This window comes from Phoca vitulina, unplaced genomic scaffold (genome assembly GCF_004348235.1).
Source record: "Phoca vitulina isolate PV1807 unplaced genomic scaffold, GSC_HSeal_1.0 scaffold49, whole genome shotgun sequence".
Taxonomy (NCBI): Eukaryota; Metazoa; Chordata; class Mammalia; order Carnivora; family Phocidae; genus Phoca; species Phoca vitulina.
Window position 1 is genome coordinate 9,362,189 of NW_022589752.1, and position 27,066 is coordinate 9,389,254.

Sequence of the window (27,066 nt, forward strand, 5' to 3'; positions counted from 1 at the left end):
GTGTAGTTAGTGATTAAAGAGTATGTTTAGTTTCTCAAAATAATATTTCAATTCATTTGGATTTAAGATCACTATCATGCTTGTATGTGGTGAGTGGAGTCTTTGGCAGAACAGAGCAAATACTGGAAATAGCACTCCAGATCATGAGTCCGTTTGCAGTGCAAAGCACACATGGGCCTGACCCTAGTTGTGGTGGAAAGAGCACTGTCCTTGGAATCGAAAGCCCTGTTGTGACTCTTGGCTTTACCACTATTTACCAACCTTACTAGAACATGGAGATCTCTGTCCTACATGTTTCTGTCGATGCTGAAGGTGAAATGTGGTGCGATATATGTGAAAGTGCCTCATGAGGTCTTTCCTGGCCTCTCCTTGCAGAGTCTGGGTCAAGTGTAGCAGAAACCACAGTGCAGCACCGCGCTGACTAGGACTGGACTGTCATGGAGGGAACCTGAGGGATATGCCCACTGGTCTTCAAAGAAAATGTGTGAGAGTATATAACGGAGAGGCCTTCTTGGCCTCAGCAGAGCAAGAAGATGAGAAATCTCAAAAATTGAAGGGCAAGTGAGGAGGAGGTCAAAGCGGGGAAGAGGCAGAGCAGTCTAGAACTCTGTCTTGATCTGTTTAGTTACCCCAAATCAAAATTCACATTCTTAACCTCTGTGTCTTAAGTGGGAGTTTTTGAAGCTCCTGGCTACACAGTGTTGGTTGAAATGGAGGCACAGGATCAAGGCAAATAGCTGGAATATAACAGATGTAATCACTTGATGATCTTCTGAGTGAAAGCCAAAGAATTATGAGCTTGGAGTCCTTATCCAGATGGTACTTACAAACTCTATGTAGATGTGACCTCTAACATCAGCCTAGTCACTTACCACCACCTCCATTTACCACCTTCATAATGGACACCACAAAGCCTGCCTGCCTTTATTTCATTGGATTCTTGAAAGGAGCAAATGAAATGAATATAAAGTGCCTCACATTCTGCATACTTGGCTCAGAATAAACAATGTTATATTTTATTACTACTATGGTTAACAGTAGCAAATCTGTTGTATACTGTGTAAGTTTTAAAGCATTACAAAATCCCAAGTTATGATTGTTAATATTTTTGTGACATTCAGGAAAACAATGTATGTTACTGAAGGATATGTCTCTCAGCATCAGTGTATATCTGTCTGAAGCTATGCATTGTACGCATTTATCCAAATGCCTCTTGGTGTCTAGAGAACAAATCAGTTGAGAAAAGACCATTTTGAAAACTAGTTTTTTCCAGGGAGCATAAGCCCATTCTAATTCCTTGTTGGTATATAGGTTATAAGTCTTCAGGAAGAAGTCAAGCTTCCTACCAAACCCATTGTTTTGCCTGATCTTGGTATTTAAACCCCAGGGAGGTCACAGAGCAAAGGAGTATTTGGATCTGTTTGTGACTCAGCAGAATTAAAGGCAAGTGATGTGCTTTTACATTCAGGGGTCTTAGGATACTTTTATCAATGAAATAAAACTATCCACAATATTCTACATATTGCTGTTCTCTGCGTGGTTAATTATTGTAATACTTTACATCCTATTTTATAACCACTTTGAAGGGGGAAAAAAGTCCCTTTGGAGATTTTTCTGTGTTTGCTAAGTTTCAAGTCTGCTAGGCTGTGGGATTTTGCCGGTGAGAGGAGGAGAGTGGTGGAGAGAAAGTGGCCTCACAGAATTACAGAATTGTGATCTCACCTGGGCTCTAAAACTCAAGTTTTAGACTGCAGGACTCAAACATCCAGGCCCTGCCCCTAGTGCTGTTTTTGCGGTCAGCATATTGTGTCATGGGATCGTGCAGCTTCAAAGCTGGGGTAGCAGCATCACCTCCAAGAGCCGAGGGCAGGCTAGAGTTTTGGCTCAGTTTGAGTCAAGGTCATGAGGGCAGCCAAAATGATGGCGAAGTCAGGAACAGATGCCAGTAATGGAGATGGGGAAGTGTGGGGGAATGGCCAAGGCTGTAGCTGTCAGAAGGCAGGAAGGATCCTAGGGCAACTTTTCCCAAAATGTGTCCCAAGATACATTAGCCCCCATGGGATGTTGACTTGTTATGATGGCACGTTTTCCTGGAGATATACTGGGTTCAAAGTCAAACAGGTTTTTCTACTTTAGGGCTTTTTGTAGCCTCTAATATGCCCACTGGTATCATGGGAATACAAGGTAAAGCTGTAGAATTTGGCAGGTCACTAGTATTTCACACAGAATCATTATTGTTCGTGGTGGGGGTAGTGGGGGATGGAGTGGATGGGGGGCGGTGCTAGGGGGATGGGGATGAGAGATCCTGTTGTCAGAATAGAGCTTCCCAGTACACACTTTGGGAGAGGCTGCCCTAGGGCATATGGCAGGTGCTATGAAGGTTGCTGTGGTTTTTCGCCTGGGCTCTTGAGTGGACTGAAGGAACCGGCAAATACCCAAAAATGTTCTCCAGGCTCTCAATAACTGCTCTTTTTTCTTCCCTCTAGCCTCATCACTTGACTGGTATTTACTACTGCTATTAATAAGATGAAGGAAATTAGTCTTTCTTATGTAAAAAAGGTTAAGTGATTTAACCCGTGATTACTGAGACCAGAAACAACAAAAAATGAGTCAGAGCTTCTGTACATTTGGCCCTGCCTCAGGCAAACAGGCCTGCCCTGCTCCCTTAAAAGGCAACGAAATGCTATTTTTTTAAAGGTATCAAAGGGAATACATTTGAAAAATTTAACAATGAGTTTGAAAAATGAGGCAGATGGAGTGTTTGCGAATGGCTGAACTTAATGAATATCAGGGCATACTGTTCATTCGGGCACTCCCACAGGCTTCTGAAACTTAACGCAACTGTATCCTTGCATTCTTACTTAAAATGAAAGGCACTGTTTCCTTGTCACATTAGCCAGGAACCTGAGCAAGCATCCTCTTTTACTGCTCTCTGTTCTTCCCTTCTTCAGCCAGTCCCCTACCTATGCTGCCCTCAGGATGTCTTAGCGCTCCTCTCTCCTCTTCCGCCTCTGCCATGGCGTGGTGCGGGTGCTTAGCCCGCACTCAGGCCAGTGCAGTTAGCAGGGGGATGAGGGAAGTGGGGGAAGGTGAGCATTCCAGATACCCATGGAATTGTACATATCTCTTTTCTCTTTTAAATCATGAGTTACATGAGGGTAAGGATTATGGTTTATTTGCCTTCCTGTCCCCAGTTGTTCGCAGAGTCCCGGGGCACTTTTAATTAGGGAGTTATCAGTACATTTAAGTAGAGATGGAAAGAAAAAACAAAGAATGAAATGAAGTAGAAACTTGATAGGTTCTGTTAATCTCTTTGCAATTGATCATTAGATATTTTCATTGCTGACAGAACTGTTTGTATTTTGGAGGCATAAAGACCTGTTAAAATTAGATACCGAATTTCTTTAAGTGGTCATAAGTACTTCAATGTGCTTTTCAGAAAATTGTCAGATTCATTGTCAAATTTTCAGATTCATTGTCAAAATAGCAATTATGATTAATGTCAAATGGAGGAAAATTGAAGGTTTATGAAGTCCAGGACACATATTTACAATCATGGTAAAGGGTGAAGGATAATGATTAAATCGTCTGGGATTAAAATTATCTGCAGTAAATTCTCCACAGCACATGTCACACATCATTTTATCATTACTAATACTGTTATCTTTATTGAATAAAGATGCATCTTTGTAGCAGGCCATGTACTCTTAAACTAATTATTGTATTAATTTGCAAAAGAGTCATTATTTGGCCTGAACTGATCCAAAATGATTTATTGGGCATCCCTGGAAGAAGCAGAGGGGTGGGGCACTGAAGCACGTGACTGGCGCTGAGAAAGTGAGCCAGCATGAGCAGGTGCTGGGTAAATCAAAAGTTAGGCCCGTGGTCAGGGCAAATACAGGCAAGGCAGGCAGAGAAGGAGGCAAGCGAGGAGGGCCTGAGGAAGCTGGACGGAGGAGAGAGACCAAGGATCTGGTTCCCTGAGCCACTACCCTGACATCCTATAGCACTGACTATTCAAGGGGAGGGAGAAATTTTCCCCTGTCCAAGGTTTTTCTAGCTGGACTAAGAATTAAATTTACATGAGACAGATTAACAGGAGAAAAAGCCACACTTTTATATGTGTGTACGGAGGCCCAGTAATAAAATTGAGACCTAAAGGAATGACCAAGGCAAGCACTTTTTATACTTTTCAGGCAAAGAGACAATAGTGAGGAATTGACAAGACCAAGAAAACTTTAGAATTCCATACTAATTGAAGTTCCCAAACAGAAGTTGGGCTAAGGTGGTAGGTTAGTAAGAAGTAACCAGGGTTGTTCTGCAGCCTCTCAGCTCTAAATTCCCTATCTCCATGATAAATATATCTCTACCTCCTGGTACAGGGAGAGGTACCTTCCACACAGAAGATACATTGTCTGCTTTCAAGAAGACAGAGGAGGATCTGAGTGTCCTTGCACAAGCTGTCTCTTAAGTAATTTTTATTTGAAATAATCAGTATGCCAAAGTTCTGGCATAGCTAATGCAGGGTGTTTAGATGAATATAGGGCCCAGTTTAATCCACCTGGTTACGCTTTGCAGTAAGAAGAAGGAACTAAAAGGGGCACCTGGGTGGCTTAGTCAGTTGAGCGTCTGCCGTCCGCTCAGGTCATGGTCCCAGGGTCCTGGGATCGAGTCCCACATTGGGCTCCCTGCTCGGTGGGGAGTCTGCTTCTCCCTCTCCCCCTGCTCGTGCTCTCTCTCTCTCTCAGATAAAGGAATAAAATATTTTTTAAAAAGAAGGAACTAATAAATGGGTGTTACTATAAATTGAAAACAATTGATCAGGTAAAGCACAGCAGGCTGTGGGCCTCTTCTAAAACTCTGGATGGTGTCAACTAGAACCACCCTTTGCAAGTAGAAACACATGTAATTGTGGTTTTTGTTTACTCCCACCTTCCACTCTAGTCAACGCTGCAGACAGAATAATCTTTGTGCTTTAAATAGCCAGAGCTTTCTGTAATCTTGACCAACATCCTTAGTTGAATATAATCAAAAAGTGAACCTCCATCGGTGCCTGGTTTTAGGGGTGGAAGAACTATCCCTAGCTCCCTTCCTGATGCAGGGGGCTGCTGGAGGAAGTTCAGTGTCTAAGATCATACCATGTCCCAGCACCAATACAGAAGTCATCGTGGAATGGGTACTTTCAACATGTCTATGCAGGGATTCATGGGACCTAGCAAATGGTCACACTGAAAGGGGGAAACAGATTCAGATTCCTAGCGCCAACATTTAAATTGTAGTGATAAAATGTAGTTAGCAACATAACAGGCACTATGGCCATGGGCCTCAGCTGTGATCTCCTACTCAAAACCGGAATTTTGACAAGCTTAGTGTGGTTTGTTTCAGTTCATCTAACAGAATTCTAACTTTTAAGGGAGCAGACAATAGTACTCTTTAGAAATGTTATCTTTTTCATTCCTTATGTATAGCAAAAAAAAAAAAAAAATTCAGTAAATAATTATGGAGCATATTTCAGGAACATAAAATAAATATTTCTATTTTGAAAACATTTTTGTGTCTTTAGAGGTTGTACATTTCTTTGATCTCATTGCCTTCATGCAATGTTGCATTTGATTAAGAAAAATACAGTAGTCAACGGTTGCCTTTTTACACTTTTTATTTGTGCTCATCCAGCTATGGGGCCTTGAAAAATATTGACTACCTACAGTTACCTACCTTCAGGGCTTATTTTGAATTCATACTGCTTTTGAACTTCAAAGACCTCAAGCAGTCTGCTTTCTCTGACAGTATAAAATTCTATAATTTTAGGTAGCATCATCTCATGAGGTCTGAAACATTGGCAGCCTATATTGCCTGTTAGTGACTCTAGTAAATGTAAATAAAATTACAGATTATGATGGATGGAGACATTTGAGTCAGTTGCTGGGCTTTTTAGCTATTGCTGTTTTTATCAAGACATCTGGATAGTTACACAATTCCAGATGTTTAGAAATCTGCAGGGTTGTGAGAAAGATTACTTGGGTAAGAGGTTTTTCCTAGATACTTAGAATTTGTGTAGAAATGACCTTGAATGTTTTAGAATTTAGATACGAATGGAAATGTTTGAAATTTTATTTAGAACTGGGCTCTCAAATAGCTATATATTTACTTATTGTTGAAATTTAGAAAACATCTCTCATGAAATAGAAACTAAAAAGGTAGGCAAATGAAGAGAAACTTGCCTAAGGTCTCTAGCGTTCATTTGTTCAAAAGTATTTATTGAGCATCTACTGTGTGGCGGGTGATGTTCCTGGGATACATCAGAACAAAGGTCCCTGCCTTCTCAGAGCTGACATTCTAACCAGGGGACACAGACAATAAATAAATAAATAAATGTGGTATTGATTTAATTTTATTGAAGTATAATTGATACACAACCTATGAGTTTCAGGTGTACAACATAACTCAATATTTGTATACATTGCAAAATGATCACCACAGTAAGTCTAGTTACCATCCCTCACCAACATTACAATTTTTTTTCTTGTGATAAGAAGAACTTTTAAGATTTTACTTTCTTACCTTTTAAGTTTGCAATACATTATTGCCTGTAGTCAGCATGCTGTACATTACAATCCCAGGACTTATTTTAGAGCTGGACTTACTGTACGTCTTGAATCTCTTCACCCTTTTAGTCCACAACTGTACCCCTTTCGCCTCTGGCAACCACCAGTCTGTTGTCTATCTATGAGTTTTGTTTGTTCAGTTGTTTTGTTTATTAGATTCCACAGATAAGTGAAATCATACAGTATTTGTCTTTGACTTATTTCACTTAGTGTAATACCTTCAGCGTCCATCCGTGTTCTCACAAATGACAAGATTTCATTTTTTTAAATGACAATTAGTATTCCATTGTATAGATGTACACATTTTCTTTATCCATTTATCCAATGATGAACACTCTGGTTGTTTCCATGTCTTGGCTATTATAAATAATCCTACAGTGAAATAAGGGTATGTATATCTTTTCAAATCAGCGCATTCATTTTCTTTGGGTGCTAGAATTGCTGGATCATATGGTAGTTCTATTTTTAATTTTTTAGTAACCTCCATACTGTTTTCCATAGGTGCTGCACAAATTTATATTTCCATCCTTAGTGCACAAGGGTTCATTTTTCTCCACATCCTTGCCAGCACTTGTTGTTTCTTGTCCTTTTGATACTAGCCAGTATGACAGGTGTGACATGATATCTCATTGTGGTTTTGATTTGTATTCCCTGATGATTAGTGATGTTGAGCATCTTTTCATGTGTCCCCATTTTTAAATTGCATTGGTTTTTTTTGTTGTTGAGTTATAGGAGTTTTTTGTTTATTTTGATGATAACCCCTAATTGGATATATGACTTGCAAAAATCTTCTCCCATTCAGTAGTTTGCTTTTTAAATTTTTATTGATGGTTTTCTTCACTGTGCAGAAGCCTTCAGTTTGATGTAGTCCTGTTCATTAATTTTTACTTTTGTTGCCATTGCCTTTGGTGTTAGATCCCCCCCCCAAAAAAAACCAATCCAAAAAAACAAAAACAAGACCAATGTTAAGGAGCTTACCACTTAGGTTTTCTTTTAGGAGTTTTATGGTTTCAGGTCTTTAATCCATTCTGAGTTAATTTTAGTGTATGGTGTAAGAAAGTGGTCAAGTTTCATTCTTTTGCATGTGGCTATCCAGTTTTCCCAACACCTTTTTTGAAGAGACTGTCCTTTTCTCCTTGTATATTCTTGGTTCCTTTGTCGTAAATAAATTGACAGTATACACATGAGTTTATTTCTGGGCTCTCCATTCTGTTCCATTGATCTGTGTGTCTTGTTTTTATGCCAGTACCATGCTGTTATGATTCCTATAGCTTTGTAATATAGTTTGAAATCAGGGGAATGGGATGCTTCCTTCCATCTTTGTTCTTCTTTTTAAGATGGCTTTGACTCTTCAGGATCTCTTTTGGTTCCACACAGATTTTAGGATTGATTGTTCTTATTCTGTGAGAAGTACCATTGGAAATTTTGATAGGAATTGCATTGAATCTGTAGATTATTTTGGGTAGATGGACATTTTAACTATTAATTTTTTTAATCCATGAACATAGAATAACTTTCCATTTATTGGCATCTTTTTCTATTTCTTTCATCGGTGCCTTATAATTTTCAGGGAACAAGTCTTTGACCTCCTTGGTTAAGTTTATTACTGTTTTATTCTTTCTGACGCAGTTGTAAATGACATTGTTTTCTTAATCTCTCTTTCTGATAGTTTGGTATTACTGTTTAAAAATGTAACAGATTTTTGTGTATTAACTTGTTTATTCTAACAGTGTTTTGGAAGCCTTCAGGGTTTTGTATATATAAAATCATGTTGTTTCCAGTGACAGTTTTACTTCTTCCTTTCCAATTTGGATATCTCATTTCTTTATCCTGCCTAATTGCTCTGGCTAGGACTTCCAATACCATGCTGAATAAAAATGGCAAGAGTGGGCATCTTTGTCTTGTACCTGATCTTAAAAGCTTTTAGCTTTTCTGCATTGAGTATGAGACAGCTGTGGATTTGTCATATACGGCCTTTATTATATTGAGACACATTCTATCTATACCCACTTTGTTGACAGCTTTTATCAGAAATAGATGTTGAATTTCGTCAAATGATTTTTCTTCATCTATTAATATTATCATAGTGACTTTAACTTTCATTTTGTTAATGTGCTATATCACATTGATTGGTTTGCAAATGTTGAACCATCCTTGCATCCCTGGATAAATCCCACTTGATCATAGTGTATGATCCTTTTAATGTATTGTTGAATTCAGTTTGCTAATATTTTTGGGGGGATTTTTGCATGTATGTTCATCAGGGATACTGGCCAGTAATTTTGTATGTGTGTGTTGTCATCGCCTGGTTTTGTTGTCAGGGTTATGCTGGCCTCATAATAAGTTTGGGAACGTTTCCTCTTGTTTTGTTTTGTTTTTTTGAAGAGTGTGAGAGGAATAGGTAGTAAGTCTTATTTGAATGTTTGATAGAATTCACCACTGACACTGTCTTGTCCTGAACTTTTGTTTGTTGGGAGTTTTTTTTTTTTTTATTACTGATTCAATCTCCCTACTCGTGATTGACCTATTCAGAATTTCCATTTCTTCATCATTCAGTCTTAGAAGATTGTATATTTTTTTGGAATTTATTCATTTCTTCTAGGTTGTACCATTTTGGGTGTATAATTGTTCATAGTAGTCTCTTATGTACTTCTTTGGTATCAGTTATAACTTCTCTTTCATTTCTGGTTTCATTTATTTGAGCCCTCTCTTTCTTAGTCTAGCTAAAGGTTTGTCAATTTTGTTTCTTAGATACAGCTCTTAGTTTCATTGTTTTTATTTATTTTAGTTTCTATTTCATTTCTTTTCACTCTGATCTTTATTATTCCCTTCCTTCTAACTTCAGAATTTATTTCTTTTTCTTTTTCTGGTGCCTTTAGGTTCAAAGTTAGAGTGTTTTTTGAGATATTTCCTGTTTCTTGAGGTAGGCCTGTATCACTATAACCTCTCTTAGAACTGCATATGCTGTATCCCATTGATTTGGGTATGTTATATTTCCATTTACATTTGTCTCATGGTATTTTTTTTATTCCTTCTTTGATTTCTTTGTTGACCCATTGGTTGTTTATTATCATGTTGCTTAATCTCCACATATTTGTGATTTTTTCCAGTTTTCCTCTTTTAATTGATTTCTTGTTTCATGCTATTATAGTTGGAAAAGATGTTTGATCTGATTTCAGTGTTCTTAAATTTATTGAGACTTGTTTTGTGGTTTAACATGTGATCTATCCTGGAGAATGTTTCATGTGCACTTGAAAAGAATGTGTATTCTGGTTTTGGATGGAATATTCTGTACATATCTGTTAAGACCATCTGGTCTAATGTGCTGTATAAGGCTGATGTTTCCTTGTTGATTTTCTGTCTGAATGATCTATTCATTGAGCTAAGTGGGGTGTTAAAGTCCCCTACTGCTATTGTTTTGCTGTCGATTTCTCCCTTTATGTCTGCTAATATTTGTTTTATATATTTAGGTGCTCCTGTGTTGAGTGCAGGGATATTTACAGGTATTATATCCTCTTGCTGGATTGAACCCTTTATTGTTATGTAATATCCATCTTTGTGTTTTTTACAGTCCTTATTTTAAAGTCTGTTTTGTCTACTCTAAGTATAGTTACCCAGCTTTCTTTTGGTTTATACTTACATGGAATGTCTTTTTCCATTCCTTCACTTTCAGTCTGTGTGTCCTTACATCTGAAGTGAATCTCTTGTAGGCACCATATAGATGGGTCTTGTGTTTTCAATCCATTCAGCCATGGAACTTAGTCCATTTACATTGAACCTAATTATTGATAGGTATGCACTTATAGCCATTTTGTTAATTGTTTTCTGGCAGCCTTGTAGTTCCTCCATTTCTTCTTTTCTTGCTTTCTTTCCTTTTGGTTTTATGACTTTATAGTATTATGCTTAGATTCCTTTTTCATTATCTTTTGCGTATCTACTACAGGTTTTGGCTTTGTGGTTACCATGAGCCTCACATATAACAGCCTATATATATATGTATATATATATATATATATATAATAGTCTATTTTAAGTCAGTAGGAAGTTAGGTTTGTGAATGCATTCTAAAACTTCACATTTTTACTCCCCACCCTCCATGGTTATATTTTTTAATGTCCCATTTTACATCTTTTTATTTTGTGTATCCCTTAACTAATTCTTTTTTTTAAGATTTATTTATTTACTTTAGAAAGAGAGAGACCACAAGTGGGAGGGGAAGGGAGAGGGAGAAAGAATCTCGAGCAAACTCCGCGAGTGCAGAGCTGGGTGTGGGGCTCAGTCTCACAACCCTGAGATCACGACCTGCCCCAAAACCAAGAGTCAGATCCTCAGTCTGACTGTGCCACCCAGGCACCCCTCCCTTAACTAATTATTATAGTTACTGTTATTTTTTACTACTTTTCCCTTCTAAATTTTTCTACTAGCATTATAAGTGATTAATCCATTACCATTACCATATATTTACCTGTACCAGTGAGGCTTTTACTGTTTTTTTCTTACTAATAATTAGTGTACTTTCTTTTCAACTTAAAGAAGTCCCTTTAACATTTTCCATAGGGCCAGTTTAGTGGTGGTGAACTCTGTTAGCTTTTGTTTGTCTGAAAAGCTCTTTATCTCTCCTTCAAACCTGAGTGATAACCTTGCTGGATAGTGTTTTCCTGTTTGGAAGGTTTTTCCCTTCAGCACTTTGAATATACCATGCCATTCCCTTCTGGCCTGTAAAATATCTGCTGAGAAATCTGCTAATAGTCTTAATGGGTGTTCCCTTATACATAACAAGTTATTTTTTCTCTTACTGTTTTTAAGATTCTTTAACTTTTGACATTTTAATTATAATGTGTCTTGGTGTGGGTCTCTTTGGGCTCATTTTTGGGGAATGCTTTGTGCTTTCTAGATCTAGATGTCTGTTTTCTTCCCCAGATTAGGGAAGTTTTCAGCCATTATTTCTTCAAGTGAGTTTTCTGACCCTTTCTCTTTCCTCTGGAATTTCTATGATGAGAATGTTAATCTGTTGTCCCATAAGTTTCTTAATCTATCTTCACTTTTTAAAGTTCTTTTCTTTTTGCTGCTCTGTTGGGGTGAGTTTCACTGCTTTTCCAGATCACTGACACTTTGTTTTGTTTCATCTACTTTGCTGTTGAACCTCTCTACTGTATTTTTCAGTTTAGTTATTGTACTCTGCAGCTCTGTAACTTCTGTTTGCTACTTACATTTCTAACTCCTTTTTGAAGTTCTAGTGTGTTTATTCATTCCTCTTCTCAGTTCAGTGAGCATCTTCATGGTCATTACTTTGAACTCTGTATCAGAAAAATCACTCATCTCTGTTTTATTAAGTGTTTTTTGGAGGAGGGGTGTATCTTGTTCTTTCATTTGGAACATATTCCTCTGTCTTCCTATTTTGCTTGACTCTCTTTTCATTTCTGTGTGTATTAGATGAAACAGCTATCTCTCTCAGCCTTGGATGAGTGGCCTTGTGTAGATGATGAACCTTATTGCTAACCTTGCCCTTTGTTATCTCTTGAACCTTTGTGATTGTCTAAGCAATGTGATTTATTCCTGATTGGCCCCAGTTGTTGAGGGAGTGGCTAGCCCTTGGAGTCTTCCAGAAGGTGGGATCTCAATCAGCCCTTAGCTTTAGGCTAATTGGAAGCTTAACTCTCAGGCAGGAGCTTTTGAGATACACAAATATATACAGTCTGGTGGGACTACAATTGTAAACCCTGCTGGCCTCCAGACCAGGCAATGTGCAAGTGTCCCCTTGGTGACAGTTGGAAAGACTGGGGCTCCAGAATAGTGTATAAGCTCATTTCTGGGGGAACAGGTAAGCTGTGGCCAGGCCAAGGGAGGGCACAAAGGTAGTGTCCCCTGGCCTACATTCCCTGAGAGCATGTCTATGGCCTTTAAATATGTAGTAATCCTAAAGTGTGTCCTTCCATCTACAGTTCTAGGACGAGTAAATAGTCCTGTTTCAAACGAGAGTGGGATTGTGTTTTGGTCTGCTGTCTCTGCAGTGTGCTGCGGGTGGTAATCCATCAAGAACTGTCACTCCAATGTTTCAAACCTGCTGGGACCAGAAACACAGTCTTCCCTGGCAGCAGAGCTAGGTGCTCAAGGGACATCCTTGTGAGGGATATACCTACCTACACTAGCAGGGTAGAAAGGATTGCAAAAATGGCACCCATCAGGGCCTCTCTCCCTAGAGAGTGTCCTAACAACCTTTTGGCAGGTACTCTAAGATTAGTAAATGAATCTCATTCACAAAAGGTCTAGGAGCTTTTGTGCTAGGTCCCAGGGTGAGTGAGTCTGCAGTCAGATGCTTTAAGAGTGGAATCTATGTTTCCTACAGCCCTATATTCTTCTGAATGTAAGCCTTGTTGGTTTTCAAAGCCAGCTATTTTGAGGGTCCTCATCTCTTTAGTATAGGTTACAAGGGTCAGGGTGCCTCATGGGAGGCACATCACCTTGCTCCACAAGGAGAAACTCCATATTTGTGACATCCTTCCTAATTTTGGGTTGCCACGGCAAGGGTAAGGTTTTTGGTGAAACCCTCTCTGCCTCTCCTACCCATATTGATGGGGCCTTATAGTTGCTTGTTACAGAGGAGCTGTTCAGTTAGTTTTCAGGTCTTTTTAAGGGGGATTTATTTCATAGGTAGCTATAAATTTGTTGCTTATGGGAGGTGAGTTCAGGGTCTTCCTGTGCTGCTATACTAAACTGCCTTCCTCAATAATGTAGTTTTTAGAAGGTGGTAAATGCTATGGAAAAAAATTAACTATACAGCTAATAAGAGTAGTAGTTATATTGGGATGGTCAGTATAGTCCATATTGACAAGATAAAATTTGAACTAAGATGTGAAGAAGACAAAGCAATTAGCCAGCAATTACCTGGGGGAAGAGCATTCCAGCAGAGAATGCTAGACCAAAGGTGTACTTGGCCTGTTTGAAGAACAGCAAGGAACCAGTGTGACTGTCATACAGTGAACAACGGGGTGATACTAGCAATGAGGTCAGTGGCAAGAGGACAAAAACCAGATCATGTAGAGCCTGTGAGCCCTTTTAAGGAGGTGAATTTTTACTCTGAGTGAAATATAGAACCATTGGAAAATTTTAGCACAGGAGTGACATGATCTGATTTGTTTTTTTTTGTTTTTTTTTAAAGGGATGTCTCTCTGGTCCTGTTTGAAAATATGGACTGTACGGAGGGGGGAAAAGGTAGGAGCAGGGAAACCAGGTTGGAATGTGTTGCTCTAATCCAGTTAAAGTTTATGGTTATTTAGGCCAGAATAATAGCAATGCAGTGGTGGTGGTAGATGGTGGAGTTGGCAGAATTTCTTGATGGATAGGATGTAGAGTGTGAGAGAAAAAGAGGACTTGAGGTTGCTTCCAAGCTTTTTGGCCTAAGCATAGGTGAAGCTGCCATTAGCCAAGATGGAGAAGACTGTAAAGACGGTGGTTTGGGGTTAATGTTGAGAGACAGTGGTGTCAGATTTGGGTATGTTGACTGTGAGATAGCTCTTAGACATACTAGAGGAAATGCTAAGTAGGCAACTTGAATGTATTAATATTTCTTGACCTTTTCTTCATTAAGCAAGTGATATACTTTTTATTTTTTATTTTATTTTATTTTGTTTATTCATTTTAAAGTGCGGGGCTTGAACTCACGACCTGAGCTGAGATTAAGAGTCCAATGCTCAACCAACTGAGCCACCTAGGTGCCCCTTTATTTATTTTTTTTGCAGGAATATTTTTTAATTATAAAATTAATTTTCTATAGATATAGTTTTATTCAATAGTTTTTCAACATTTTATTTAATCATATCTTTTTTTTTTTTTTTTTAAGATTTTATTTATTTGACAGAGAGAGACAGCGAGAGAGAGAACACAAGCAGGGGGAGTGGGAGGTGGAGAAGCAGGCTTCCGGCTGAGCAGAGAGCCCCATGCGGGGCTTGATCCCAGGACCCTGGGATCATGACCTGAGCCGAAGGCAGACACAACGACTGAGCCACCCAGGCGCCCCTATTTAATCATATCTTTTAACCAGTTTTTATAGACTACCAATTTTGAAAAAAATTATTGAAAATATATTTACATCTAAAAGATCATCAAATCCATTTTATGTTAGGAAATGTTCTCTCTCCAAATTTTTTTATTTAAATCAATTAATTAACATATAGTATATTATTAGTTTCAGAGGTAGAGTTCAATGATTCATCAGTCTTATATAACACCCAGTGCTCATTATATCATGTGCCCTCCTTAATGTCCATCACCCAATTACCCCATCCCCCACCCCCTTCCCCTCCAGCAACCCTCAGTTTGTTTCCTGTGATTAAGAGTTTCTTGGGGTGCCTGGGTGGCTCAGTCAGTTAGGCATCTGCCTTCAGCTTGAGTCATGATCCCAGGGTTCTGGGATCAGTGGGGAGCATGCTTCTCCCTCTCCTGATCCCCCTGCTTATGCACATGCATTCTCTCTCTCTCTCTGTCAAATAAATAAATAAAATCTTTAAAAAAAAAGTTTCTTATGGTTTGTCTCCCTCTCTGATTTCATCTTGTTTTATTTTTCCCTCCCTTTCCCTATGCTCCTCTGTTTTGTTTCTTAAATTCCACATATGAATGAGATCATATGATAATTGTCTTTATCTGATTGACTTATTTCGCTTAGCATAATACCCTCAAGTTCCATCTACCTCGTTGCAAATGGCAAGATTTCATTCTTTTGATAGCTGAGTAATATTCCATTGTATATATATACCATACCTCCTTTATCCATTCATCTGTGGATGGACATCTGGGCTCTTGCCATAGTTTGGCTATTGTGGACATTGCTGCTATAAATATTGGGGTGCAGGTGCCCCTTTGGATCACTACATTTGTATCTTTGGGGTAAATACCCAGTAGTGCAGTTGCTGGGTCATAGGGTAGCTCTATTTTCAACTTTTTGAGGCCGTACTGTTTTCCAGAATGGCTGTACCAGCTTGCATTCCCACCAACAATGTAAGAGGGTTCCTAGGTGCCCCTTTAAATTAAAAGCTTTTCACTTATTTTTAAAAATACATAAAATTTGCCATCTTAACCATTATAAGTGTATAGTTCATTGGCATTAAGTACATTGGCATTGTTGTGATACCATGACCACCATCCATTCATAGAACCCTTCATCTTGTAAACTGAAACACTGTACTCATTAAACAGTAACTTTACATTCTCCTATCTCCTCAGCCCCTGGCAACCACCGTGCTACTTTCTGTCTGATTTTGACTACTCTATATAGCTGGTATAAGTGGAATCAAACAGTAGTTGTGTTTTTTAACTGGTTTATTTCATGTAGCATAATGGCTTCATGGTCAACCATGTTGTAGCATGTATCAGGATTTCCTTCCCTTTTAAGGCTGAATAATATTCTGTTGCATGTATATGCCACATTTTGTTTATCTCTTCATCTGTTAATGGATAGTTGGGTTGCTTCCATGTTTTAGCTATTGTGAATAATGCTGCTGTCTACATAGGTGTGCAAACATAAAGTATATATTTTTTTAAATCTTTAATACACATATGACTTTCATAGATTTTCTCTTTTACATAAGTAATTTCAGGAGCACCTGAGTGGCTCAGTCGTTAAGTGTCTGCCTTTGACTCAGGTCATGATCCCAGGGTTCTGGAATTGAGCCCCCCATCAGGCTCTGCTCAGCGGGAAGCCTGCTTCTCCCTCTCCCACTCCCCCTGCTGTATTCCCTCTCTCGCTGTCCCTCTCTCTCTCTGTGTCAAAAAAATCTTTTAAAAAATAAATTATTTAAAAAAATAAGTAATTTCAAAGCACATTTTCATTATAAAAGATTTAAATGATACAGCTATATAGACAGCAAAACATGAAAGTTCCAGTTCATCCTCTCCTCCTACTCCCAATTCCCCCAGTTAAGTTTGCCCTGTTACTGACATCCCTTTCTAATGCATTTATGCACATTTGTATGCATCTTCCTTTTTTAAAGGGGATCCTACTGTACATATTTTTCTGTAGCTTTTTTTGTCTTTTATTTAATAATGTCTTGGAGATCGTCCCAATCTTACGTTTTTCTGTTTTTAACAGTGGTTCATATGTTCCATAAAGTTGCATCGACTATTCATATACTTTTGTATATGTACATATACTTTTACACACACAGGATTCTTTCTGTACATTCCTAGAAGTAGAATTCCTAGGTCCAAGAAAATTTCTTAAACTATTAATCATATATTCTTTTCTAATTTCCTTTATGGTTTGCTTATTTTTTTGGAAAAGTTATTATGGAGCTCTAGAAGTTTGGAAAACAAATAGTATTCTAAGATAAATTTCCTGGCTATGGATTTGTTCCCCTTTGCAAAAGGGTTGTAAACCATGAGTTTATAACTTTAATGGGTTTATTAAAAAAAAAAAAAAAAAGAACTAGTTGATCTCTTAATCTAGGCATTTTAGTTAACACATGGGAGATATGACCCTTATTTGAATTTATAGGACAAATGGGGAGATTTTGAAGGGATGATAAGAAAACATTGTTGAAAATGTCTTTTAATATTTTTAGTGGAGAAACCTGGCAGATACCACCTTACCCAGGGACCAAAGTTAATATCACATGTGATAATCACATTGATAACACACAGTGATGTAATACAGTGAGATGGGCACATTGTCTCTATGATGTCCTGCCCTCAAACCCATAAACCCAATTTAATCATGGGACAACGTTAGAGAAACTCAATTTGGGGGACAGTCTACAAAATACCTGACCGTGACTCTTTAAAAGTGCCAGCATCATACAAAACAAGCAAAGACTGAGTAACTCTCTCAGTTTGGGGTGCAATAAGGAGACAATGAGAACTAAATGCAATGTGATATTTTAGATTGGATCCTGTAACAGAAGAGGGATGTTAGTGGAAAAATTGATGAAATCTGAACTAAATCTTTGGTTTAGTATTGTATCAATATTAAATTCTTAGTTTTGATAAATGTACCATGGTTATATAAGATGCTAATTTTAGGAACCTGAATGCAGCTCCCTTTAAATCTAAAAATATTTCAAAGGAAGTTTTGGGGGTGGTGCGGATCATGCCTGGGTGGCTCAGTCGGTTTAACGTCCAACTCTTGGTTTCCACTCGGGTCACCTCAGGGGTTGTGAGTTAGAGCCCTACATCAGGCTCTGCGCTCAGATGGGAGTCTGCTTAAAGATTCTCTCCCTCTAATCCAAATCAAAACCTCAGTGAGATACCACCTCACACCAGTCAGAATGGCTAAAATTAACAAGTCAGGAAACGACAGATGTTGGTGGGGATGCAGAGAAGGGGGAACCCTCCTACACTGTTGGGGGGAATGCAAGCTGGTGCAACCACTCTGGAAAACAGTATGGAGCTTCCTCAAAAAGTTGAAAATAGAGCTACCATATGATCCAGCAATTGCACTACTGGGTATTTACCCCAAAGATACAAATGTAGGGATCCAAAGGGGTATGTGCACCCGATGTTTATAGCAGCAAAGTCCACAATAGCCAAACTGTGGAAAGAGCCAAGATGTCCATCGCCAGATGAATGGATAAAGAAGATGTGGTATATATATACAATGGAATATTATGCAGCCATCAAAAGGAATGAGATCTTGCCATTTGCAACGACGTGGATAGAACTGGAGGGAGTTCTGCTGAGTGAAATAATTCAATCAGAGAAAGACATGTATCATATGACCGCACTGATATGAGGGATTCTTAATCTCAGGAAACAAACTGAGGGTTGCTGGAGTGGTGAGGGGTGGGAGGGATGGGGTGGCTGGGTGATAGACATTGGGGAGGGTATGTGCTATGGTGAGCACTGTGAATTGTGCAAGACTGTTGAATCTCAGATCTGTACCTCTGAAACAAATAATGCAATATATGTTAAGAAAAAGAAAAAAAAGAAGAAGAAGATAGCAGGAGGGGAAGAATGAAGGGGAAATCGGAGGGGGAGATGAACCATGAGAGAGGATGGACTGAAAAACAAACTGAGGGTTCTAGAGGGGAGGGGGTAGGAGGATGGGTTAGCCTGGTGATGGGTATTAAAGAGGGCACGTTCTGGACACCTGGGTGGCTCAGTTGGTTAAGCGACTGCTTTCAGCTCAGGTCATGATCCTGGAGTCCCTGGATCGAGTCCCGCATCGGGCTCCCTGCTCGGCAGGGAGTCTGCTTCTCCCTCTGACCCTCCCCCCTCTCATGTGCTTGCTCTCTCATTCTCTCTCTCTCAAATAAATAAATAAAAAATCTTTAAAAAAAAAAAAGGCACGTTCTGCATGGAGCACTGGGTGTTATGCACAAACAATGAATCATGGAACACTACATCAAAAACTAACGATGTATGGTGATTAACATAACAATAAAAAAATTTAAAAAATTCTCTCCCTCTGCCTCTCCCCCAATGCATGCTCACGCTTGTGCGCTCTCTCTCAAGTAAAAAATCTTCTGTAAAAAAATGTGGATTTTGTTTGTTTGTTTGTTTTTAAGGTATCTCTTTACTCTGGACAATGTAGTCCTAAAAAGTTTGTCTTCCCTAGAACACTACTTCTTACCTCTTAAATCTAAGAGACCCTCTTGTCCCAAGGAGAGGAGTCCATTGAGCTTTTACGGACTAGAGACTTGGTGCAGTTGGAAGAGATGTCATGAATGGTTGAGGCAGTAGAGACATGGCCATAGCAAGGCCAGAAAGATGTGATCTGAGGGAATGGATACTATGGCAAGAGAGCAGGCCTGTAGAATCAGAAACTGAGTGGACTTTCTTTTGGAAAGGATGGCCAAAGAGTGTGAAAGAGCTATTTGAGAATGATTTGGCAAAATATAATAATAGCTCAACACAAAGTTTTGCAAATAGGAGACAAAGTCACCCTAACCATTAAGAGGGATTATCTGCCACTCACAAGAGATATAAAAGAAGACCTATAAATGAAAGTGAAGCATAGTGGCAGCCTCTATCTGAAGTCAAAGATGAGGCTGGATTGATTGAGAATATCTGAGGCCTTTTGCAGTTAGCCTATATCGAGACATTTCTTACAGGAGATGCGACCCAACAAGCATAAATCAGTAACCCAAATGCAGAGGAATGCAAAATGGGTAGGACCATGGCTGAAAAGATTATCAATCCTCAGGAAGAGACATTATTTAAATAGGACCCCTTCCTGCACACTAACATAATATAACTGTACTTGTATCTGAGCCCAAGATTAACAGTTTAGTCACTCTTCTTGGTAAGTTGGAATCTAAAAGTTAATATTAAATTTCTTGAATGGGTGGACCATCTGGTTACAGTTTTGGTTTCAGTTCCCTGTTATGTGTTTGGCACCCAAATAAGAACTGTCTCCAAATGTGAATAGGCTGAGTCAGTCATAAACACTCAAAAAAAAAAAAAAAAGTTTTACTTTATTTTGCTATTCCAGTATGTCAAAAGATGAAGTATTTAATGAAATGGTCCTTTTTTTTTTTATGGCACATTTCTTTACCATGATGTGTTTGACCTAGAACAATGGTCAGCAAACTTTTCATGTAAAAGGCCATTTAATAAATATTTTTGGCTTTGGGGCTCCTGGGTGGCTCAGTCGGTTAAGCGTCTGCCTTCCACTCAGGTCGTGATCCCAAAGTCCCGGGATGGAGTCCCACATCTGGCTCCCTGCGCAGCAGGGAGTCTGCTTCTCCCTCTGCCCCTCACCCCGCTCTGGCTCTCATGCCCCCCCAATAAATAAATAAAATCTTTAAAAAATATATTTTTGGCTTTGCAGCTACAAATGGTCTCTGCTGCCTATTTGTCATTGCTTTTTTTTTCCTTAACCCTTTAAAAATGTGTTTTCTGTGTCTTTCACCATATTTTCATACTTTGTGATAGTGGCTAAAGTTTACAGACTGGTGTTAAGCAATGATCTAAAATCAAGTTTCTAGCTGTAGATTTATTGCACTGACCAAAAAAATTGTAAACGTGACTTTAATGGATTTATAAGAAAATGGATATGTAGTTGATTTCTTACTGCAGGCCTTTTGGCACATTCATGGGGGTACTCTCTAATAAATATGACACTTGCATAAAACCCATCATACCCTGAAAGTTTGCTATCCAGAAATAAAGGGCCTAGTTTTTAATTTCAAGTTATTTATTCAAGACATCTTTTGTTTCTAAATAGGCTAATTATTAAAGTGGTTTCATCTTTTAATATGTAATGTGGTGATTTATTTTTCAAAGATTCAGTATAATCTATTTTCTCATTTAACCCATTAGCTGCCTCCTTTTTATAGTTTTGTTGCTATAAGTCACATTCTTGCTTTCAGTGCCTCATTTTACAATCACATTATAGTTTCTGCCTCTGACTTGGAGCTCATCTCTGGCTTTTCACTGTTTCTGTCCTGAGGCCATACTTCCAGACCCCAGCTGGAGGCCTTTAGGACCCGGAAGCCATCTTTGGGATCACTGTGGAACAAACATCCTAATGCTCCTAAAAGGCTGAGTGGTTAGATACCATGCTACAGATTATTTAGAGTTATATTTTGCCTACTTCACATGGTTTTTCTAAAAAGGTAGATAGGATCACACCTTTAAAGATTTGAGCTTTTATTTTTTATTTATTTTTTTTTTTTAAAGATTTTATTTATTTATTTCACAGAGAGAGACACAGCGAGAGAGGGAACACAAGCAGGGGGAGTGGGAGAGGGAGAAGCAGGCTTCCCGCCGAGCAGGGAGCCCGATGCGGGGCTCGATCCCAGGACCCTGGGACCATGACCTGAGCCGAAGGCAGACGCTTAACGACTGAGCCACCCAGGCGCCCCTAAAGATTTGAGCTTTTATTTCTTCTGTTTGCATTTGTCATAATATACTGTCAAATCTATAAATCTTGCATTCAAAGCCTCTGTTCTGTTTGGCTAAACAGTGCTTAATCCAGCTGGCAGCCCATTTTAGCAGAAGGGTGTCTGATGAAAACCCATTTACTTGGTTGTAGCACTGGATCTCTTGAACTTGTCGACAATACTCAGAATGGTTAATATCTTTTAAAATTTGTTTTACCAAGGTAAATTTCAAGGAGAACGCAGAAAATAAAGCAGCGTGTGCAGTTTTTACTTTGTACTGTTTAATAATCAAAATGGAATTTTTTTACTCAGTAAAAAGTTGATTGGGTTTTATTAGCATTTGTTTTGAATAATTAAGGCTTTTGATCTCTTATAGTTCTCTCTCTAGATACTTGAATTCTATGAAAATGAAACTCTGTTTATTTAAACAGTGATAGTTTCTTAAATGGAATACTTTAGTCATCATAATATTCCTAGTAGAAATTTTATTTTCTCCTAAGCAGGGTCCAGTCTGTTGTTAATATCACTGGGTCAACCAGAAGAAAGGGAAATTTAATACGAGTAGTATAAAGAGAAAACAGTGGCATATGATTTCTTAAAAAGTCTCTGAAATTCAACAGTTAACTTCTTATATCAGGAATCGAACAAAAAATTGATCTATTTTCCTACATCTATGTCTTACGATGTATTTCAGTCTCTTAACATTTTAGAGTGCTGAGTTATAGATATGACAGTATAATCTGTATAATCCTTTTTTTTTAAATGTGGGTATTAGCTTATATATGTAGATGTGGAGTCTGAGTAAACTCGTGAGTGAGAGGAGTGTGTGTGTATTTGTTCGTTTCTCACTGAACCATTCTTCTAGAGTCTTTAGGTCAGCTGTCATGTCGGTGCTTTCCTGCTTTGTTCTTTCGAGTCACTCTAGTCACTCGATGACTGGTGACTGGCCACTGGAAAGGAACGCTTGCAACAGATGAGTGCTGGGGCCCTCCAGTCCTCGCCTTCCCCTGTAGCAGCTGCATTCTGCCCTTTCTGTGGCCCTACAAGGAAAGGAGGGAGAGAGGGCGGGGGTGTGCATGTGTGCGTGCTTGCACGCGTGTGTGGTGATCTCTGTCAGTACGCATTACAAGGTTTCTCAAGCACGCGGAATGAAATCTTTCCCAAGAAATTCTGGCAAGGCCAGCACACACGGGACATGTATTGCTATGCTTAGTCTTGTACCTGTGATTGTTTTTGTTTCTTGGGACATTTAACTCATGGGACATAGCTGCGCTCCACCTCTCTGTTTACCTGTCCTTTCTTTTTGAACTCTTCCAGGCAGCAGTACCTGTCCAAAGATCACTATAGTTCCACCTTGTTTGAAAAGAAGCACGACCCCACTGATTGATCAGAATGTATCTAATGAAGAGGCTCAGGGAATAAATGGAAAAACACCTGCGAAACACTCAGCTGCAAGTCCAAAGCCACAAGGTATGGGTTTTGTTTGTTTGTTTGTTTTTGATCAGGTTGGGTGTTTTGTTATTGATGAAGCCTACCCAGAAGAATGATAATGAATAAGAAAGAGTTTAAAGCTTTAAATGGAAATATTGGGTGCATTTATTTTTTTTTCAGGGAAAAAAATCAGTCTCAGGCAGAGTTGGGTATTTGTTCTGCTCCTAAAACACCTTATACATTTTTCTAATATAATTCTTTTCTCATTGCTGAAATTTACATGTCCCCTTAAGGTGATTGTGATCACTTCATGCATTATCCTTGACCTAGTACATGGCCTGACTTACTATTTGCATAATAAATGTATGACAAGTGAATGACTACTGTCAGAAAATCAGTATGACTTGCTAGATGTCAGAGGATCTGTGAAACAGATAATTGTAAAACCGTGCTTAATATACTTCGTAAGAATGTGATTTTATGCTATTCAGGAACTGGGGCTTGAAAAGGCTTCTTAGTAAGGTCATCCACAGTTATTAAAATAAATGGCTCCTCCATTCAAGATTTGAGCAGTCAACAAGGGGAAAAACAATTACAATGGTGGAAATCTTTGAATGTTTTGTTCAGGGACCATTTCCTTTTGGCAATAAATTTCTAGTGAACTGGGTATTAGCTTTAAAGAGCACAGAACTTCAATTTTGATGACAGAGAGTAAGACCTTTGGAAACATTAACACAAAACTGAGCCCTACTGTGATTTAATGTGTAGTTTCTTCCAATAGATTTTTATTTGTACCAAATGCTGAACATTCAGCCAAGAAACAATACTGGGCATTTTCAGAATTAATATATATTTTGGGAAAAAATAAATTTCTATTTGATTTATGTTGTATTTACTTTGGTCTCTTTCTTGTTCTTTGAAAGAAAAGTTGTTACAGAGAACACATCATAAAAGAACAAGCGTTACTCTTTAAAGTTCTTATGTTTTTAGGATTTCTGAGTCTTAAAGGCGCTTAAACAGAAAGGGGCTTAAAATAGAATCTGCCAGATTGTGGGACATTTTTCTTTTTGTTCTCACTACTGGCTATATTTGTGGTAGTGTGGGGTAAGGCTATCAAATAGTGAGGTCAGATAATTGGTGATTGAAATGAATGACTCATTCATGAGTTCATAACATTTTCTTTTGACCATATTCCTCCCTATATAATTGATATGAATATGAACATAGAAATTTTTTTGATCATGGTTTAAGCTATTTTATTTGCCAAATACAAAATTCCATCTTGCTCGTTAGACCTGAGCTGACAGAGATCAAATGAAGTAAGAATATAAAAAATGAATGTAATTCAGTTTTATGTAATTGCCCAGATCACAAACAGGAATTTCATTATTTATAAAGCCTTTTTTGGGAAGATGCATTACTTCATTGTTTTTCATAGTTCATTGAGATAAATTACAGCAGTGCCCTTCCTGAGCTGCTGTGTGCCAAAATAATCATATTCTTTAGGGAGCTAACACTTGATCTTGCTTTTGCTGTTTGGAATTATATTAAAGTCAATATATTGATTATTTAAATACATACATACTTCCTGTTCTGAATATGGATTAATATCTATAATTTTACCTAACTACAGGGGCTATTTCCAGGTATTAAATGATTTAGAGAACATTGTACTTTTTTAAAAATACTCTCACTCATTGCTTGGCCCGTTTCTGGTTCCCCAGCTAAAATTTTAACCCCACTGTCACCTTTGACATTTCATATTTCCTCTTACCTACTTTATTTTTTCTCATTCATTACAATCTGACCTACTCTGTATGTCACTCATCCATCTTAGTTTATTTCTGCCTTTGGACTGCCAATCCCCCATGGCATCGCAGGCCTTCAGTAATACTTGTTGAATGACTCCCTGCTCCATCGCCACGTTTCCTCTACTTTGTTTCTGCTGTTCTTTGTTTAAAACTTGGAAGAATGTGTGCTATATAGAGAAAAACATGCAGGAAATGAGGCTACATCTTAGTATTGTCAGATCAGCTGCCAAGTAAATTGGGCACTACTTACTTATTAACCAAATAAAAGTGTTCCCCACCCTCTAGTGGAGAGAAGCTTACTTTTAATTTCTCCAAACCCTTCAGAATATTTGGGTGACTGAGGCAAAGAAAGGAAGGGGTCATTAATAGGGACTTCCTGTACAGATCAAGGGATTATCATGCTGATACCTTTATTCCCACTTCATGGCAAATCCCTTACAAATTATGAATGGGGAGCCTACTGAGGCTTCAAGATCCATTATGTAATTTTAATTTAATTGAAGATTCTTATTTTAGAGAAGTGTTCTCAACTGGAGATAATTTTGCAGCCCCCCACCCCATGGCCCGCACTTGATATTGTCTAGAGACTTTTTTGCTTGACCCCACGTGTGGAAGTTTCTAATGGCAGCCAGTGGGGAGAGGCTAGAGATGCTGTTCAACATCATACAGTGCACAGGCCAGCCCCCCAAAACAAAGAATTATCTGACCTGAAATGTCAGTAGTTTGAGAAACTCTTATCTGGATCCTCAAAAGAGCTCATAATTAAATCTTTTTTTTTCTCCTGTGGAGTGCTAATAATATCATAGCTACAATTTATTTTAGTGATATTTAAAGGGAGGGACAATATTGAATACCTTTATTAGTGGTGATTATATAGTAATGTGTCTGGAACAACATCAGGTTTATATTTTTGTGTTTATTAATAAGTAAGTTATGGGGATATAGTGTACAGCTTGGTGACTATAGTTAATAATACTGTGATGTATATTTGAAAATCGCTGAATAGAGATCCTAAAAGTTCTCAACCCATGAAAAAAATTGTAACTGTGTGGTGATGGATGTTAATTAGACTTTAGTGATCATTTCACAATATATACAAATATTGAATCATATTATAAACCTGTAATTAATATAATGTATGTCAATTATATCAATTAAAAAATACCAACAAGAATTTTTGAGCAATTACAATTTTAAAACAATGAAAGAGGTAAATTTTAGATTAGATAAGCTTCCATTTGAATCTAAGTAAGAGCCTGTAGCTTTTTTGAAATAGATTCCTTTAATAGTTAGGGCTTGTTTTGCCTCAGCCTCAGAAAATACCCTAAAGCCTTGGAAAACAATGGTTTATTCACTTCATACCAATCCTACCCGTCAAACAAATAAATTACTGAGCAACTTCCAACATAAGTCTGTCTTCTTGTTCACCACTTTTAATATTGAACTATTTCCTGCCATGCTAGACATAACTCAAAATAACTTCTTTAGCAATTAAAGTTAATAGTTCTTTTTCTCTCAGGAACTTTGATCCACAGCATTCTCCATAATTGTTTATTTTGTAGAGCCCATATATTATTACTCATCAATCATTAAAACTTAATGTTTAAAAAAAGTTTCATGAACTTCGAAAGCCACATTATTGTTTGAATAATTTAAGTAAATGTGAGGTACTCAAACGCATTTCATTTTCTTCTAAAGTAAAGAATCCTCTGTGTAATGTTCCATTCTTAAAGTATAATATGTTATCAATTCATAATGTATTAAAAATAGCCAGCTGTGTAGGGCACCTGGCTGGCTCAGTTGGTAGAACATGCGACTCTTGATCTCAGGGCTGTGAGTTCGAGCCCCACGTTGGGCTAGAGTTTACATAAAAATGAAATGGGCAGCTGTAGTTTTTCATAGTAAGTAAAATGAGACTAATCACAATCCACTAGTAATCCCCAAACTTAAACTGGCAATTCATTCTTTTCATGCTCGGTAATTATTTCGGATGGTTGGAAATTTTTAAATAAATTGTTTTGTTCTATTTACGGTCTGTAAAATTGGCTGCAATAGAGCCCATTTACTTAGAGTCAACTAGATATCTTAAAATTAGCATGTCCATAACTGGACTACTGATCTCTCCAAAAATTACTTTACCTCTTCTGGTCAGTTGATGACAGTTCCATCCTTCCAGTGGTTCAGGCCAAAGGTCTCCAGAGTCATCCTTGACTCCTCTCTCTCTCATACCTCACATTTATTCTATCAGGAAGCCTACTCAGAAAACATACTGGAATCCACCTGTTTCTCACTACCTCCTTCTAAGTACCGTTATTTCGCCTGAATTTCTGCAGTAGTCTCCTGACTCTTCTCCCTGCTTCTACCCTGTTTCCACCCTGTTTCCCGACATCCTCAACAAAGCGG

The 27,066-nt window shown here is 38.2% G+C and overlaps 1 protein-coding gene across 7 annotated transcripts in view; it reads left to right on the forward strand.

The window, feature by feature from the left end:
• Window positions 1–27,066, forward strand: part of FGD4 (FYVE, RhoGEF and PH domain containing 4) — a 208,875-nt gene that overhangs the window by 125,538 nt on the left and 56,271 nt on the right. For 6 of the 7 annotated variants that reach the window (XM_032432820.1, XM_032432821.1, XM_032432825.1 and 3 more), the window contains one exon: window positions 22,739–22,891. In XM_032432820.1, the coding sequence (XP_032288711.1) occupies window positions 22,739–22,891 (153 nt within the window). Of the gene's footprint in view, window positions 1–11,422; window positions 13,818–22,738; window positions 22,892–27,066 lie in introns of those variants that run through there. The other variant, XM_032432824.1, reaches the window with a different exon arrangement.